Source organism: Helicoverpa armigera, chromosome 29, assembly GCF_030705265.1.
Source record: "Helicoverpa armigera isolate CAAS_96S chromosome 29, ASM3070526v1, whole genome shotgun sequence".
Classification (NCBI taxonomy): domain Eukaryota; kingdom Metazoa; phylum Arthropoda; class Insecta; order Lepidoptera; family Noctuidae; genus Helicoverpa; species Helicoverpa armigera.
This window is the reverse complement of record NC_087148.1, coordinates 712,322-731,552: the sequence shown is the minus strand read 5'-3', so window position 1 is coordinate 731,552 and position 19,231 is coordinate 712,322. Positions and strand designations below refer to the sequence as shown.

The 19,231-nt window shown below is 40.7% G+C and overlaps 2 protein-coding genes across 3 annotated transcripts in view; one reads left to right on the top strand and one right to left on the bottom strand.

Annotated features, from left to right (window-relative positions):
* Nucleotides 1–8,394: 8,394 nt before the first annotated feature.
* LOC135119059 (uncharacterized) lies at nucleotides 8,395–8,778 on the bottom strand. The gene has a single exon (XM_064042514.1). The coding sequence runs from the start codon at nucleotides 8,776–8,778 to the stop codon at nucleotides 8,395–8,397; it is 384 nt and encodes a 127-aa protein (XP_063898584.1).
* A 600-nt stretch (nucleotides 8,779–9,378) lies between these two features.
* LOC110381912 (uncharacterized) overlaps nucleotides 9,379–19,231 on the top strand; it is a 21,806-nt gene continuing 11,953 nt past the window's right edge. For both annotated transcript variants that reach the window (XR_010277982.1, XM_064042732.1), the window contains exon 1: nucleotides 9,379–9,562. Coding sequence is in view for 1 of the 2 variants with exons in the window: in XM_064042732.1 (XP_063898802.1) it covers nucleotides 9,469–9,562 (94 nt within the window). In the remaining variant the exon portion in view is untranslated. The remainder of the gene's footprint in view (nucleotides 9,563–19,231) is intronic.

Below are 19,231 nucleotides of genomic sequence, written 5' to 3'. Positions count from 1 at the left end.
GGCCGGATACCTTAGAACCACCACTAGCAAACCAGTTTTTAACTAAAAAACGCATCCAAATTGGTTCATCTATTTAAGATTAAGAGATACGTTGCTACAGACAGACACACATATCGTTACCTATAACCCCCCTTTTTTGCGTTTGTGTACATAACGTATTTGACTTTTTACCCTTCAAACGTTTATATATAAATATATAAAAGAGAAGTTCATGATTTGTAGTCTACAATGTTTATGTTTTTTTTAATCATTAATAATGCAGTTTTTACCAGTTATGTTAAAAATGCACTTCTATTGATACTTAGGTAAATATAAAATAGTTTAATGAATTTTTGGTTTTATTTAAATCTTCCTAGGCCTTTCACTGCCTTTGTGTCGACTTCCAGTCTAAATGGACTGCCTATCTGACCTCCTCGACCCAGTTACCCGGGCAACCCAATACCCCTTGGCAAGACTGGTTCTTTGTAAGGCTTCTGGGGCCCGATTCTCCTAAGTTAATAATGTAAAAATCTAATAGAAATCGAATCGCAATATGATCGCAATAGCAGTTTTAACCATATCGGGCATTCTGCTACTAATAAAAGACCAATCGTATTCGATTGACATTTGATTGGTGTGCGATTGGTCTGCTATTTTGGTGATTTTGGTCTATACGGTAGTTTGCTGTACAATCATTTTGCAATCGTAAATCATTTGCAGACAAAATGATTCATTATTGAATGACAGAAAAGGATAAAAACGTTAATTTCAAAGAAAAAATAGCGGAATGCCACATACGCTTCAATCGTAATCGAGTCGAACGTGAATCGTATGTTGTTTAAGTAAAATTAGGAGAATCGGGGCCCAGGCCAGCACGACTTTTTTTACATAAAAAAGTGCGTAGGTAAAAATGAAACAACATATAACTTTTAAATCTAAGTAAGTACCAACTATAGCAAGTCCACTATCTGTTCGGGACGTGGTGCTACCTTTATGTCGGAGACATAACCACTAATCCTGAACTGCAAATTGTTATCTTGGCCTGCTGTTACAAAACAAATTAAAATTAGAACAGACATAAGGAAGGAAAATCATCAAATACCATTTAAATTTTAGACTTAAGACACAAGTTGCGCTTTATTATGCACATTTAACGAGTGCGTTCTGTCATCATGATGTGTGTGAATATATTTTCTTCTTTTATTTCATTTTATGTGTCTTTTATTATATTGTGTCCATCGAGTCTGGCGATAGAAGTATCTGTGTATGATTGGGTTATCGGTAAGCTAATTCAAGAATATTCATACAGTGGCGGCGTAGCATAGGGTGGCACCCGGGGCGCTACTTATTGAGCAACCCCCCCCCCCCCAAAAAAAACTACAAAATATAATATAGTAAATATTAACGTAGTATAAAAAAACAAACAGAACTAATTATAGTGAAGGAGCCGCGAGCGTAGCGAGCGCGAAATTTTTTGATGTTTGGGACGCAAAAAGATATCTATCTAAAGAAATCCGAGAAAAATACTGTAAAGTATATAAGGCGCGAGCGTAGCGAGCGCGAAATTTTTGAGTTTTTTAACACAAAAGTACCCAAACAAGTTTGAAAAAAGCGAGCGTGAAATTTTAGAGATTTGGGACACAAAGTCCTTCACTTCTACTTACAAATAGCGCCTAAATAGCTTAGCAATGTCCACTGTAAAGTTAAATTTTTAAATTGGTATTTTTGAGGTCTCTCTAATTTAACTCAGAATTAAGCATAAGTTAAAAGAAACCGTGACTGAAGCGAGTCTCAGTTGTTTTTGCCACTTCGGTGCTTTAACTTTTTGCTTTTGGGGGCTCAAAAAGTAAGCGCAGAACAATTTAGAAATGGAGAGAAATCCGCGAGCGACGAAATTTTTTTTCTAACTTTGAGGAATTAATTTAAGTAATCAGATAAAAGCAAAAATACAAGAGAAGGGTGACAGTCGGACTGAGAGGGGTGACCGCCTCGATGTCTCGCACATGCACTGTTGTAGTTTTGTTTAAAATTTGAATATCGCGTGTGTGCACCTAGGCTTCGCAGATTAGAATGGCACCCTTACTGACTTGTCCCTTCTGCCCGCGCCATCCTGGTCGTGCAGGCAGATAGGTGCCGACCGAGATGGCACTTCCCGAGATGTGGCACCCGGGGCGGACCGAATTACGCCGCTACTGTATGAATAGAGTAAAAATACCATACTTAGTATGAATACTAAGCATGATATTTTTATCTAGGTCAACTTATAGCAACGAAATTCTTTAATTTAAAATGTAAATTTGTGTGTTGTTTCTAAAACTTTGACCAGCCTTATTTATTTATTATGAGCACACCATTAGCAGTCTTCAACTCATTCGACATTGCAGTAACAGGTACGCAAGACATTTAGGTACTTACATAAAAATATCGAGACTATAAAGCGCTCCCTAGACGATCAATTGCATAATAATTGATATTGAAGATTGCGCAACGCCGTGACTCCAAGCGCACCGGCACTGTGGTCTAGAGCAGGCAGCACGGCGGGTGACAGCAGGCAGCACGGCGGGTGACAGCAGGCAGCACGGCGGGTGACAGCAGGCAGCACTGCGGGTGACAGCAGGCAGCACGGCGGGTGACAGCAGGCAGCACGGCGGGTGACAGCAGGCAGCACGGCGGGTGACAGCAGGCAGCACGGCGGGTGACAGCAGGCAGCACGGCGGGTGACAGCAGGCAGCACGGCGGGTGACAGCAGGCAAACGGCGGGTGACAGCAGGCAGCACGGCGGGTGGCAGCAAGCAGCACGGCGAGCAGGCAGCACGGCGGGTGACAGCAGGCAGCACGACGGGTGACAGCAGGCAGCACGGCGGGTGACAGCAGGCAGCACGGCGGGTGACAGCAGGCAGCACGGCGGGCGGCAGCAGGCAGCACGACGGGTGACAGCAGGCAGCACGGCGGGTGACAGCAGGCAGCACGGCGGGTGACAGCAGGCAGCACGGCGGGTGGCAGCAGGCAGCACGACGGGTGACCCCCGCTAGCCGCAGTGTCGCCTGCGCTGGCATGCAGTCTCTCTCCGATTTGTAGTTTTAAAAGCAATTATGTATGACTTCTTGCAGGCGTGTGGACCGACTTTAAAACTTCTGTTATTTCTACACTGTAGGTACAGTGGCTACACCTAGTTAATGAAGGGTTAAAATAAAATTATTGTTTTCAGGTTCAAAACGACTTTCTACCGATACCAGCTACAAGATTCATTTTCACTCCGGTACAATCTCACTTACTTGCGAAGTGGTCGACATTAAGGACAACTTGAATGTTACAGTGTACAGAAATGGTAAGTTTGACATCCACATCTGTTTAGTGCATAGATCCGTTCTCCCCTTCTAATACCATATTAGCGATATATTGTACGTACTGTGCACAATTGTAGTCCCAAATAAATAGTAATGTGGGGAAACGAGATTTTAAAATCGAGAATTAAAAGTGAGTCGAGAACGAGATTCATTATTTTTTTATTAAATATCAAATTGCCATTATACAATGTGCCCCGGGGATAAGTGACCGCCCGAATTTTTTGGAATATTTGTACAAAATTAAAGATAATTTCATTTATATTTTTGAAAAAAATCATTAAAAAAATTTTATTGTCAGGCCTGTTAATAACAGGCTTTGCTCTTTTTTTTCAAATTTCAACTGACTGTATTTTTGCATTTGTTTGAAATAGCAGCAAACATTGTTGTGAGCTATTGTAGGAAATATCATGTAGTTTATTAATAAATTAAAAGAAAGTGATATTAAGAGGGCATATATTGGACTTATTTTGAAAAAACTGAAAAAAAGGCGTTATTTTCTTTGAATTTTTATTTTCTTTTTTTTCTAATAAATGTTTTACTACATTTTTGTTATGTTTGATAATTTTAATTGATAAACTATGATGTCGGCTAGTCAATCAAGAAAAAAGAATTTAAAAAGATGTAAAAACTTAGGAAATATCTTAAAAAAACTGCAGCACGTCACAGTATTTACTAAAAATCATTAAAAAAAACCAAAGGCGGTAAATCCCAAATATAAAGGAAATTATCCTTAATTTTGTACAAATATTCAAAAAATTTCGGGCGGTCACTTATCCCCGGGACACGTTGTATAAATAAAAATATGTAATATACCGATTCTGAGTATACCGAATCAATAGCAACCGTAATTAATAAAAACGTATAAAATTAATTGTATTTTCCTGACTTTCACAGGAATAGGAGTAAAGTCCATATTTCTAAAATCGTATCATACCGGGTGTTGGATACCTAATCACATTAAGTCCTATCTATACTAATATTATAAAGCTGAAAAGTTTGTTTATTTGTTTGTTAGTTTGTTTGAACGCGCTAATCTCAGGAACTACTGGTCCGATTTGAAAATTTATTTCAGTGTTTAGATAGCCCATTTATCGAGGAAGGCTATAGGCTACTTTTTATCTCGGTACTGGAAGCAGTTAATTATATATGACTAGCTTCTGCCAGCGGTTCCACCCGCATCCCGTGGGAACCTCTGCACGAACCCGGATAAAAAGTAGCCTGTGGCCTTCCTCGATAAATGGGCTATCTAACACAGAAAGAATTGTTCAAATCGGACCAGTAGTTTCTGAGATTAGCGCGTTCAAACAAACAAACAAACAAACTCTTCAGCTTTATAATATTAGTATAGATGACAACTGACAACGATATTCCATGGCGAACTGCACAAAAAATAACCTAATTCGAGAGATTTTCGTTTTCATAATTTACAACATCATGTGTAAAGCAGAGATGAAGTTAGGAGTATCGAATGTTTTGACCAGTTGACAGCTGTCAGGCTTCAAGGGATAATTTTAGTGGTCTGCAAAGATGACTGACTTTTATATGGTGCTCTAATTCTCGCATATTTTTATTCTATTTACTTTGTTTCAAAAAAAATATTAATTCATTTTGATTAGGTACGACACACCTGATATAATACAAACGGTATGTATTTTTACAATAAAAAAACCGAATGTTGATTGCCGAACATCACTATTGAAGTGGATCACCGTTTTTTGTGTCAGTGACAGTTGCACTTGTCACACAGACCCATGAATTACCCATGGCCCCAGACATTACATCTTCTTATTGCACTATAACCTATCAATGGTATTTGTGATCGCGCAATGTTCTCCGCTCCCATTCCTGCTGTCACACAAAAATCAAAATCAAAAATCGTTTATTCAAAATCAGCTGTAAAACAGCACTTTTCGAACGTTAGAAATTACCATTGACATATAAAATTACCGAAGACTGCCCCCAAACTAAGGCATGTAATACCGGTTAACCGGTTTTCGTTTTTACCGGTAAACCGCCCATTTTCGCAATCTAGACACACGGCAGTGTGTCCGCCAAGTTCGATTATTAAATTACCTGTCAAAATAAGTAAACGGTAATCTACCGGTCTTCATGTTTTTCTGATAAAATATAGCTCTATGTTCTATAGCTAAGCTATATGTTCATTTAACGTCAAATCTTCATTAGTCATCTTAATTAAGCCTTTTTTTTTTTTTGTTGTCGCTGGGCTAAAAATGCTATTACGCATCCCCTTCCCGTCGGGGGACGGGAGAGGGGTATGTGGGACTGATTCCCCGGTAAAGACGTTCCCGGTATACCCACTAAAAAGGCCCAGCGGCACACCGACCTCGCCTGAGTGGAGGGGGTCTGGGAATCTATGGCATCCAGTCCCCCACCGGCGATTGCCCGCCTTACGGCAGGCCCCTCATGCCGACTCCTTCTGTGACATCACGTCCTCACAGAAGGAGGCCACCGCTTCTCATGCCTCCTCACTTCGCAGCATGGCAGCAATCACGCTGGGGAGCGAGAGGTCGTCCCCGACTACTGCCACCAGGGTGCGGCGGGGTTCAGTCCACGATGGGCACACCTCGAGTGTGTGCTCTGCGGTATCCACCTCGGCTTCACAGTGGTGGCACTGTGGAGTCTCCTCCCTCCCAATCCGGTGCAGGTACGATCCGAAGCAGCCATGCCCGGACAGCACCTGCACCAGACGCATCGAGAGGCACCCGTGCCACCGATCGAGCCATCCGTTCAGGACAGGCCCGATGGCATCCAACGTCCGGCGACCGAACGTTGCCGAGGCAAGGTCCTCGGCCCAGTGCCCAGTTATTACCTCCCTCGCTTCCTCCCGAACTTCTTCCCGTTCTATTGGGTCCGGGTGCCGCCGGTCTAGAGCCCTCTGTGCCGCCTTCCAGTCGTACACTCTGGCGAGCACCCAAGCCTCGAGCTCCCAAGGAGGGGTTCCCGCCAGAACGCACGCGGCCGCAAAGCTCACTGTACGGTACGCCCTCGCTACCCGCTGCGCAATGACCCTCTGTGGCCTTCGGATGGCAGCGGCGTTTCTCCGTCTGCACAGTGTGTCTGCCCAGATTGGGGCCCCGTACAAGGCCATACTCTTGAGTATGCCGGCGTATAGACGACGGCATTGGTCGCCGGGCCTCCCGATGTTCGGGAGGAGCCATGAGAGGGCGCCCGCGGTCTTCATTAAGCGCGTCGACAACCCGCTGAAGTGGGCGCTGAAGTGCCACCTGCTGTCGAGGACTATGCCCAGATATTTCATCTGGGGCTGCACCCCAATGCGGACTCCCTCCACATGGATATGAGCGTCGGGCGGTTGGTGTTGCCGAGGCCCGTGGAAAAACACGGCTTCGGTCTTTTGCAGCGCCACCGTCAGCCCTAAGCGGGAGATTCTGTCCACCACTAGTGAACCGCCCGCCGAGGCCAAGCTGGCCGCCTCTGCAAAATTTCTCCCCCGGGCAGTCAGAAGGGTATCGTCTGCATAGCAGATGACAGACGTGCCACGGGGGAGGTTTTCCCGCAAGAGCCAGTCGAATCCGATGTTCCACAGGAGTGGCCCCAGAACAGAGCCCTGTGGGACACCGGACTCGACGCCGTAACTTCGGAGCTGTCCCGTCTTGTCCACAAGGAGGACAGTGCGGTCCCTCAGGTAGTCCGCCAAAAGTCCCCGCAAATACGGAGGCACCCCATGGAAGCGGAGGGCCTCCAGTATGGTAGAGTGGGGAATAGAGTTGAAGGCGTTGGCTATGTCGAATGACACAGCCAACAGTCCATCCCCCGCATCCATCGCCTCCTTCACCTGATCCTTGAGTCGAGATAGTGCATCAACTGTCGAACGCTCAGCTCGAAAACCGAACTGGGCGTCCGCTAGATCTGGGCCGATTGTACTCAGGTGCCTGTTGATTCGGGCGGCGAGGACCCTCTCGAACATTTTACCGACTTCATCCAGTAAAACGATGGGTCGGTATGCCGATGGGGAGTCCGCCGGCCGCCCTTCCTTACGAAGAAGGCACAATTGGCCCTCCTTCCATGGCTTCGGGAACCTCTCAGACGTGAGGCACGCACTGAAGAGGTCCCGAAGCCTTTCTCCCATCTGGGAGGTGGCGATGGCCATCACCTTTGCGGGGACGCCGTCCGGACCTGGGGCCGTCTTTTTCCCCCTGAGGCAGAAAGCTGCCCTTTCTATCTCGTTCTCCGTAACCAGCGGGACCTCCTCGGCCGACGACAGAGCCGCACCCCGCGGGGCGCTCATCACTGGTGGGGTGAAGTTGTCCCTGCCCGGAAACAGGGACTGGACCACCCCATCCAGCAAAGACGGGTTTCGGCAACGGTTTGTTGCATGCGGCCTTGTACGGCCTCCCAAAGGGGTCAATGTCCAAACCTTCAAACATTTCCGCCCTCGCGCGATCCTGGGCTGTGCCCATTCGCACCGTCAGTGTCGACTTAGCCTCTATGTAGGCTGCATAGAGGCGGTCTTCGTTGTCAAGGTCGCGAAGGCGCCGCCGCCGGCTTCTCGTGTAGGCCCGCCTGGCTGCCACACAGGCGGCCCGTAGATCCCCCAATTCCTCTGACCACCAATAAACGGCACGTCTAGGTTCCGGACGATGAGACCGAGGCATGCTAGAGTTGCACACCTCGGTCAGGGATACCCTTAACTGGACCGCTGTGGCGTCCACATCACGGACTCCGACAGAAGGGGACAGCCAGTCCTGGACGAACGCCGCCTCTACGGCGGCCTCCCGATCTAGGCGGGAGAGCGCCCACCGTGGGAAGTGCGACCGACCCTCCTGGGTCCCCTGGGAGCCCGGGGTGGAAACATCAAACCGCACGTATCGGTGGTCGGACAGCGTCTCCACCAGCTCCACCCGCCAGTCCACTACACAGGCCGCCAAAGAAGGGGATGCAAAGGCGAGGTCCACTATGGAGCCCCCCTGCCGCCGCACGCAGGTGTGTACTGTTCCTCTATTCAGGAGGGACGGATGACACGGACCAGGTTTCAACCTCTCGTCCTCGGGCATTGGTGGTCGGGTTACCCCATATTATCGACTTGGCGTTAAAGTCGCCCAAGAGTCGTCGGTACCCGGTGCTGTACCATTCCGCCTGCCACCCTGGCGAGGACCTCTAGAAAGTTCTCGAAGTCCGAGAGAGGGCGGTTTGGTGAGAAATACACCCCTATAAGGGCAATGTCACCCCACGCGGCGGCCACGTATCCCGGTCCCCTCTCTAAGAGCGAGAGGGGAGGAGAGTCCGTGGAAGATCGCGCCATCAATGCGACCGAGCCGTTGTCGTCTCCCAGCCAGCTGCCAGGGACAGAGTACGGCTCGGCGACAACCGCCACGTCCACCAACCACTCTGCAAAGGTTTGGACCAGCAGGCTCTGGGCTGCTCTGCAGTGGTTGATGTTCGCTTGAAGAACACGTCGTCTTTGTCCAGCCATCAGTCGGTGTTCATAGCGCTACCCTCGGCGATCTTAATTAAGCCTGCACATACCTATTTAATTTTGGATACATAATAGTGTAGGATCCCATCTAGAGACGACGTCGAGTGAGAAGTATTTTCATCAAATATCACTACATAGTATAAAACAAAGTCCCTTTTTCTGTCCCTATGTCCCTTTGTACACTTAAATCTTCAAAACTACGCAACGGATTTTGATGCGGTTTTTTTCAATAGATAGAGTGATTAAAGAGAAAGGTTTATTTACCGGCTCACTCCCAAAACGTACCTACCTTAAGGAATTACGTAGTACAAACAAGTAACTATTATAGTAATCTGTGGTACAAAGTTATCGCAGTAGCCGGTCGCTTCCGAAACATGGAAGAACTCGTCATGACAGGATGGCCTACCTACGGACCACGATTCACGGACCGACCGTCGATCCGCGCGGCTATGACTTATCCACGACCTAAAAAGACTTTTAAATAAAGATAAATAAATAAAGTAATTTAATCTGCACTTCCAGCATTGTGTATCTTTGTTACATGACTTCCTGATTGCTCACTAATTAAAAGTAATTTAAACTATTTTCATTTCAGACATTCAATGGAGAGAAAAAAGTATTTCAGACTCCTCTTTGCTTTTTTTTGAAGTTGCCTTAAATTTACAAAATATCACTTTATTCGATATTATGTTGAAGATATGTACGAAAGAAAACATATGCATATTACACACCATTGTCGAAGGAAGACGTGTTTCAGTTGCAACTCCGCTCTCAGAAGAAGGTACCTACTTACCACGTATTATGGCTTTCATTTACTTCATACAAAAACCTATCTCAAGTTGTTTCTTTTTTTGGTCCTTAAGTATTAGGTACATTTCTTCCACAGTAGGTATATATCCTACTATCATATCCTACTAAAATCCTACTTCCTACTAGTATCATTATCCTTACTATAATATCCTTACTATATAATATTAGAAAGTGAGTTTGTTTGTTTGTTCCGCTTTCACGCCGTAACTACTGAACCGATTGCTTTGAAATTTTGCAGACGTAAAGTTAGAAGTCCGGATTAAATAATAGGGTACTTTTTATCCCGAAAAAAATAGATATTCCCGAGGGAAAACAAAAATATTGTTTGCTTGATGGATGGATTGTAGATGGCGCTGTGTGTCGTTTAAAACAAGGTAATATATTGCAAACGAATATAAACATGTAGAAGCTAAATGATACGATAATGAATCCCCGAAAATGAGGAATTCCCGAGGGATGACGTACAATTTGTTTTATCGTCTTAACTGTTTTTTTTACATCTACTTATCCTGAAATAACTATAATTCAACGAATTACTAATTGGTATAAGTATTAGTTAAGTTATTTAGTTCTTGAGGTATGCGATAGATGGCGCTGGGTGTTTTTAAAACGTGGTAACGATGTGTTTTTAAAATACGTAAGAAGTGGAATGATAGCTTTTTAAAACGTGGTGACGTTGTTTTTTTAAGATACGTAAGAAGTGCAATGATATCTCGCGCTTTAACCTGTAGCTCATTGTTCAATCGCGATAGCTCGATAGATGGCGTTGTGCTTTTCTGTATCGCGGTGTTAAGGTTCGCCGCGAATTAGTCTTAAGGTGTTTTGAAATCAGTGGGGCTCAGTAGCGCCAGGGCCAGCCGCGGCTGCGGGTTGTTCGAAAGAGATACCGCGGCCCTGGTATATAAAAGGCCTAGGACGGAACGCGACGATTTTAGTCAGTAAGAGTCTGACACTTAGGGACACGGTATCGAATAAAAAGTATCGATACTGTACTCATGAGTAGTATCGATAAAAAAGTATCGTACTCGTAAAAGTATCGACACAAAAGTATCGATACCTCAAAGTATCGAGTATTTTTCTCAGACGTTCGTTAGTTTGTCAATGTTAGTCAGTAAGTATCGTCTGTACCTTCATACAGTAAGAGAAAATGAAAAAATAACAAATGGTACATATAATTATAAGATAAATAAAAACAACCTGTAAGTAAAGCCACAATTTTTTAATCTAAAATATTATAAATCCCATTCCTCCTCGGTACAATCGCTCAAGAAAAGAAGTTTGTCGAGCCTTTTTGGCGATAGGCGGTTACGGGTTTTAGTGATTGTACTTCCAGCTTTCGAAAACAATCTTTCTGAGGGCACTGAAGTCGCAGGGATCGATAAAAATTGTCGTGCCAATTTATATAATTTTGGGAAAACAACTTTCATGTCTTCCCATTGTTTCAGAGGATTCAAAGAAAGTGGCGAAACCTGTGTAGATAAATAATGGCTTATTTCATCCTTATTTTCAAACTGTGATGAAGAACTGGTTTTACTTCGCTGTTTCGTGTGAGCTAATTTCTTGTGGTGACTCCAAAAATCGTAAGTTGTTTCAAGAGAGGAATCGCTGTCATGATCGCTGCCGATAACACTAGGAGACGTTGTTATATATCTTCTCAGTAAAGAAATTGCCTTTGCACAAGCTTTAGCGTCCTGAAAATGGATATTCTTGAATCTCGGATCTAGCAAACATGACATTGCAATCAAATAATTATCTTCAATATGTCCGAATCGGCGTTCTATCTGTTTTAGGATTTCTTTTTTTACTGTATCTATTACCCTTCCATGGGGACCATCACCATCATCTACAGCCATAGGTATATTATTAATCTGCGTCTTCAAACAGTTCACCATCGGAATTATTTTACTAATGGTTACATACTGTTCACCTGATAACTCTTTGGTTACATACTCCAGCGGTTTCAAAATACAAATCAATGTTTTAATATTTTGCATTTCTACAGCCGATGGTGTGGGTGGTGCTTTTGTATTTAACATCAAAATTTGATGAACTATTGGTGCTAATTCAATGTATCTCTGTAGCATATAATAGACGGAATTCCACCGAGTCTTCACGTCTAAAATCAGTTTTAGAGGTTGAGACCCAGTTTGCTTTTGACGTAAAGAGTCACTGAGGATTACACTGCTCTTGAAAAATTTTACAATGTCTCGTACCATGCTTACTAATGCTCCTAAATCATTGACTGACATGGCAGATTCAGCGATTAGATTAATTGTATGAGCAAAGCAAGGTAAATGTTTGTTGAAAATTTGCTATGCCGGCTATCATGTTCGAGCCATTGTCTGTAACTACTGCAGTTATTTTATCCAAACTGATGTGTATACCTGCACAAATTTCTTTTAATTTTTCAGCGATAAAATCACCAGTATGACGCTGATCCAGTGCAACGGTAGCTATGCAACGTGACACCAGTTTGTCTTCTTGCAAATAATGAGCAGTAACCCCTAAATAACTGGTAACAGTCATCATCTCACTCCAAATATCGCAGGTTAATGCCACGTGATCTACATTGTCAAATATATTTTCTACTTTCAAACGCATTACACTATAAAAGTGTTCGAATTGTGCTTTAAGGGTATCTACATGAGGAATTTTAAATGATGGACACGCTTGATGCATCAATTTTTTAAACCCACGCCCTTTCACAATGTCAAACGGTCTTTTATCAACGCAAATAAAATAAAGCAAACATTTGCAGAGTTTCAAATAATCTTTTCCTCCATCCAAATAAGAGTATTTTCGTTCCATTGATTGTACAATTGAAAGTTGCCTTTTTTTTGGAAGTGGTGCATAGGTTTCTTCTAACTCACCATCACCACTGATTACTATTGGAATTCTCTCGACATCCGATGGTGAAGGAGTTGTTAGCAATGTATCTGATTCAGGTGCTTTCGATGTACTTGTTGATGGTTGGGGTTCGTGATCACGACTCGGTAAATTCGACAGTTCTAACTTTTTCTGAATCGTCGACATCGTCGTTTGGTTTTTATCTCCTTTTACATTAAAAAGAATATATAAAATAATCAGTTTCGTGCGCCTATTAAATTACTACAAAACAAATTTTAGGTTAAGCATATAAATAATTTAAATAAGGACCATATAATCATTAAAAAAAATTACCTTGAGGCATCAGAATTAGGGTGTTTCTTTAAATGTTTATTCATGTTTGACGTATTCCCTGACGATTTTAAGGTTTTGAAACAAATCTTACATTTCACTTCGTCTTTGTTAATCTTGACGAAATACTGCCAAACGTCACTCTTAGTAGGCGGCATTCTTTGGATATTGCAATGATTCAAATTCCGATACAAACACAGAATAATTGTGAGTGCTGTTCTGACTAGGTTGAAATATCAATAAGTCAATTATCATTTATCAATAACGCAAGAAAATCGATAAATATGAAAATGCTAAAATAACAACCACATTATCACAGAGTGAAGAATGATTGATTAGGAATTCAACTACGAACGACCGACCGGCCGTTAAGAATGAGTTAAGACAGAATGAATGTCTTATATAAAAAGTTTTCAACGAGTGAGCTAGAAGGCGCTGTTAAATTAAATTCTTCATTCGATACGATACCTGGGAAAAAGTACTTTTTGAGTAAAAGTATCGAATGCAAAGTATCGAGTACAAAAGTATCGGTATCGAACTGGAATGTACTCGATACCACAAAGTATCGATACTTTTTTCGTGTCCCTACTGACACTCCCTCACCGCTGCTAACCCACAGCGGGATGGGTGAACCGAATTCCACGCGGGCGAAGCCGCGGGCGGAAAGCTAGTAATACTATAAATGTGAGTTTGTGAGATTCTTTCAAGCAAAAGCGGTTTTCCTTGGTTTTCATTTTGGTTGAGGTATGTAGATCCCATACAGCCATTTTTGGTCGCAGATATGATAAAGATGTAACAAGTCGCAACAGTTTCGTAACAGGTACGACACAACGTGACTGTGTAGGGATTAGCTTTTATGTGTTGTAACGGTTCAGTAAAAATGTGACGGAAACTAGATTCAGTAACTTTGTGTGGTCGCTGTGTCGATACTTTACAGCTTAATTGGTAACCACACATTTTAGAAACTTTGCGTTTGGTTTGTAACCAGTGTGCAATGTTGACACAATTGTGTTGTAATTGGGTAGTAACATGGTGTAGTCGATGTTCCAGAACACTTTGACACTAACTTGCATATATAAAAACATGACGAGAGCCAGTTATTCTCAAACTGTCTATGTTTTCTGCCGTTATCAACCATTTAATGAAATTTAAAATGAGTAAACAACCAAAAACCTTACGTAAATTCCGATGGACTTCAACTTTTTACAGAAGAGTTAAAGAAATAAGTACCTACGCCCCAAAATATTGTACTCGTACGAGTACATGTAGGTTTTTTTTATTATAATAATATTTTTTTCATGATGTTGCATTGTTGGTAGGGCAAATTGACGGATACCCATTTTATTGAACTCAAAACTTATTCTTTTCTAGGCCATTTACAGGAAAACAGTACGGAATATCGTACCGAGGAGCTTATTGGTATAGTCCCTAGTGCCAAAGTTTCAACTTTCGAGCTCCAAATCGCTGTTTTTTCTTTTTCTCGGCCAAAACAAGATGTCTTCGTCTTTAACCCAAGTACTCGATTCAAGCGATATTAATTCTGATGAGCCTTCTTTGGTTAGAACAATGCAAAAAGCCAACTTGATAAAAACTTTGGAAAACACTGTAACCAAATGTTAAGAGAAACCATCTTAAAAATCTAGTAATTTTGTAACAAGTTACCGTAACATGTCGACACGTGTCGACACATTATCGTAACTTTGTGACTAGTTGCGACGAGCATATTTTTCATAACAAACATCAAAAATGTTTTTTCATAGTTCATTATTTAGCAATTTTATGAGTAAATCTTGCTAAAATAATTTGTATTAGGATTAAAATATTTAATATTGTATTTAAAGGGAAGCTTTTGAGCACTCGATGTGCATCATTTTATATTTTTATTTTATTTTAACAAAAGTTTTTCTTTCGCCAGAATTATTAAAACATGATATTACGGTGGCGCGTTGGAAATATCAACATATTCAAAGAAATTACACAGTAAACTTTTTTTCCCAATAAGATTTGAGCATTATTAACCATATTAATTAATGAAAACTAAAACTTTGTTTACTTCATTATCATTATCATACTTCAACCATCATTTTGGGATTTTGTATTATTTCGTCGTGTCACTCACGCACGAGCCAACGAAATTGATCGAACGAATGAATGATTGAATGATTAGTGCGAACTCAGGTTAAAATATGGTAACAATGTTACGACACGGCGACGTAAATTAGAAACCAAATGTTACTTGTTTATTGTGTCGAGATCTTCCCCATTTTTAGTTGCAGCGACGGCGCTAACACGGAACGTCGACGAGATTATGTTTCGAGATAGATCAGTGTCGACACTAAGTGTCGAAACGGTTACGTTATAGTTCGCAAAAATGGTTATATGGGATAGGTGATACCCTGGCTTAATACATTGGCTAGTTTTTATCAACACACCACTACACACAGCTAGTTTGAAATATAAATTAGCACTGACCTCTATACTTACCACTGGACAGGCTGTTGTCAACGTGCTTTTGTGCCCATTTGATAATCGCCATTTTGGCGCTGTTAGACGTAGTGAGTGTCCGTGGTACTAACATTATTTTACAGTGAACCAATGAACAAACACTTCTCTCACAGCCATTTGAAATTATACGTCAAATTAGTTCTGTGGACACTCGCTTAGACGATATTGGCGCTTCAAATGGGCACAAAAAAATTGCTGTCAAACGTACGGAACAGCCGGTCCAGTGTGTAAATATAGAGGTCAGTGTAAATTAGTATGAACCATCCATCGATATATATATACAGTCATGGACACATAATTAAAGACACCCCCCGACTCGATGTGAAATAAATAGTTATGGTACTGACATGAGCTTAAGCACGGTATAAACTGTAGTGTAATAATTATTAAAACAGGTATAAACTGTAGTGTAATAATTATTAAAACAAACATTACATTGTGTTCTTACATTAAGGACAAAAAATATTTTCTTTCTTTAATACTTTAGTTATAAAGCTCTATGGGAAATGAACACTAACTTTTGTAGCTGATACTTGGCTGGTCAGCTAATTAAAGACAGTTAAAGCCCAGTTAAGAAAAAAAAACGAAGGATACAAATAGTTGCCAAACTTTTTTTTAGAAGTGAGTAAAATACTTATGAAAACTCGAATTAGGTAATAATTTAGGTTTATTTCATTAAAATTTTTCATTTTAGTCCTAGCAATAAGACTAGAACAAAAATTCTGGTAAGTAAAATGTTTTAGGCTTTTTAATATTATTATATTTTGACATACGGATTTATTCATACCACTTGATCTGTAGTAAGGACATGGTAATAAATTTATTATTAAAGATTTCTTATCAATGACACTAAAAAAGGCATGGTTTGAGAACAACTCAAAACCGACCCCAAGGAAAACTTGTCCGCAAACAGACTTGAAGGCGGTGCTATAGGCAAATAGTGAACCATTTACATGATTCGGTACTGGTTTTTTTGGGAGTCATCTGATGCTAAAAGGACGACAATTGTGTCTGCAGAACTTTTAGACTACAACCGGGTCGGGAAAAGCTGTAAGGCATGGGTATCGGAAGATGTTACTTTTGGAAAAGCACCGCGTGTCAATACTGTAGTTGGCTATTTCTATCAAATGTGAAAGGTGCAGTTAACAAGTGTTCAAAAATGTATTTTTTTTTCTCTTTAAACAAAGGGATAAGAATAATTCTAAAATATTAGATCGAAATTAGTCGCCTCCAAAACATGAGATGGAACCAAAATACACTAAGAAAGTTCTCAAACATAGGAGGCGAAAAAGTAATTGTGTGGGGCTTCTCTCCACTACTTGGTGTGGTGATCTTTTAGAAAGATATTATTAAAAATGGGCGAATTCAAGTACTATAATATTTTAGAAATAGCATTTTGTTATATGCTAAGCATAATTTACCGGTCCTTAGCGCTTTCCAAATTAGAAAAGTTCTGAAAAACACTGTAAGAGTAGTAAAAAGGACTCTTTGATCGAGCAACTTATGACGGTTTTGGTTTGGCCCATCGCAAATTTAATAGAAAAAAAACTGGTGATCGGCCAGAAAATACAATGGCGATAAGTCATACATGAAACATTGATCAATTTTACACAGATTTTTATGAAGCATGGAAGAAAATTCCCGTAGCGACTTAAAACATAACTGACCGCTTGCACGCTTAGGAATGTCGTGCTGTCATTGAGGTAAAAGGAAATAAACCAAATATAAGTACTCATTAGTATGCTTAGTTACAGTGTAGGGAATGTTGTTATAGAAAAGTACCATCAATAATATTAATAATTTGCATTTCTTCCTCTGAGCAAATGGAGTGTCTTTAATTATATGGCCAGGCCACGTTATGGTTCATACCTGTCGAGATTCGGATAAAGCGAAAAAAAACTTGTCGCGAAGGATCACTGAAGATAGTCTTTAGTTTTAATATTTCACAATGCCCTCTTAAATATTTTAAAATAGAAAATAAAGTTCCAGTAGCAATCAGAAAAAAGAGATACAGATGAATTGCGGCAGCAATTTAAGATTCCAACAGTGTCTTTAATTATGTGTCCAAGACTGTATGTACTACGTACTAGATAGAACGTTCCAAACAAAAAGCTTACCACACTGAACTGCACTGCAGACTATGCATTGCCCAAAATGGCAAATCAGAGCGATTTTGACACCTGCGTCAGATGGATGTCTATGAAACGACAATTTATTATAAAATAGAAAATACATATCAAGGTATAAACTTACGCATATAAACTATTCGAGAGTCAAGTTAGTAAAATTACACGCTGTTCATGCTATTACAACGCTTGTATATCATACTTTTCATTTATAATTCAATTTTACAAATATGCATTAAGGACTTGGGCTCATTGTCCAACAGAGTTATAGCATATGCCGTTGTGAAGGTTTTTGTTTGTACTAAAATTGTTACTATGGGCACTACCTTCAATTCCATGGCAAAAAAAAGATATGCACCTAAATAGGTTTTGTAGAAAAAGACAATTGTTAAGAGTCATAGTGCGCTTGGTTATACATGACATAAAACCTAATTCGCAGGATTTGATTATGCTAGGATTATGGGACCACCTTCATCACCAGGCCAGGATCCGATGATGGAAACCCTGAGAAATCGAGGGCAACTTTCGAAAATTGTAGATATGCATAATCCACCGGCAGGATATTTAGACGACATTATTATTGATATTGATTGAAATGTTAACAAAAATAATTTTAACTGTTAGCAGCTGTTTTATTTTTTATGTATACATTAAACCTGGACTTAAAACTAGTTAAAGGTGTTCAATAACAAAACCTACAATGCCATAACAGCACTACTTTTTGCAGAATATTAGTTTATTTATGGTCGGAGAAAAATATTTATAGCAAAATAACCCCATGGATTCTTCGCAAAAATTAGTTTAAATCTTTATACTTAGTGCTTTACAAGTATATTCAAAGTGGTCTCATCTCTGTTGGTGGGTGAGCCCAGGCTTCATACATTTTTGCCCATGGTCCTTTGTTCCCGCCCGCCATCTTAAATTATGGATTAAGAAAATCGTGCAGAAACAGATGTGCCATAAAACTGGCAGTAGGTAAAATATCAATGAAAACAGACTTCACTTTGTCATGGTATGTTATTACGTTCAAGAAAAAAAAAATACGCGAAAATTTGTGAAAAACATCGTAATTAATATTAAAAACCCTAAAAATAAGTTCCTGGTTTTAATATATTACATGATTTTGCATTCAATTAGATATAAATAAACTTTTTGATATATTACATGATTTTGAATTCACTTAGATATAAACTTTTTGAGTATTTAAAAATGTAGGCAAAATACGAGCGACACTTCTGCAATTAACATCAATGAGGATGACTACTTGTCACAATACGTCAACGAGATGTCAGCAGACGACATAAGCGGGTAAATTATTTGTATGGATGTTCTTGTCTATCGCTAGAATATATGTCAATGGTATGAACAGTAGCCCAAGCACGAATATTTGCGAAAAGTTATTCGTATCGAAATCGAGTAACATTTGTATGAGAATTGTACAGCGCCCCTATCGGGCGTAAAAGGAAACAAAACATGGTAGCATGAATGATTTTGGCGCGCTCTCGTAATCGAAATCGAAACGAGATGGTAAACGAAACTCGAAACTTATAAACAATTGTGAGATCATGATAGCACGAACATTGTTTTGACGTACGGTAACGTAAACTCTCGAAGGCTGGCTATCGAGTATGGTCGAAACATTATTCACTTGAAAATAGTCGGTGAGAAAGGTTTCCAGAATGTGTGTTAATATTTCTTTCTGCTTCGATTAAACGTTTTATTATTATTAAATTATAATAAAAACTGAATGTTATATAAAGAAGAGACCCAAAGTTTATTATTAGACATTATAAAATGGCATTATCTTTAACAATATAACATAGTTACGGCGA

Coding starts and splice junctions, on each gene's coding strand:
- LOC135119059 (XM_064042514.1), bottom strand. CDS start 8,778: ATGGCTGGACAAAGACGACGTGTTCTTCAAGCGAACATCAACCACTGC.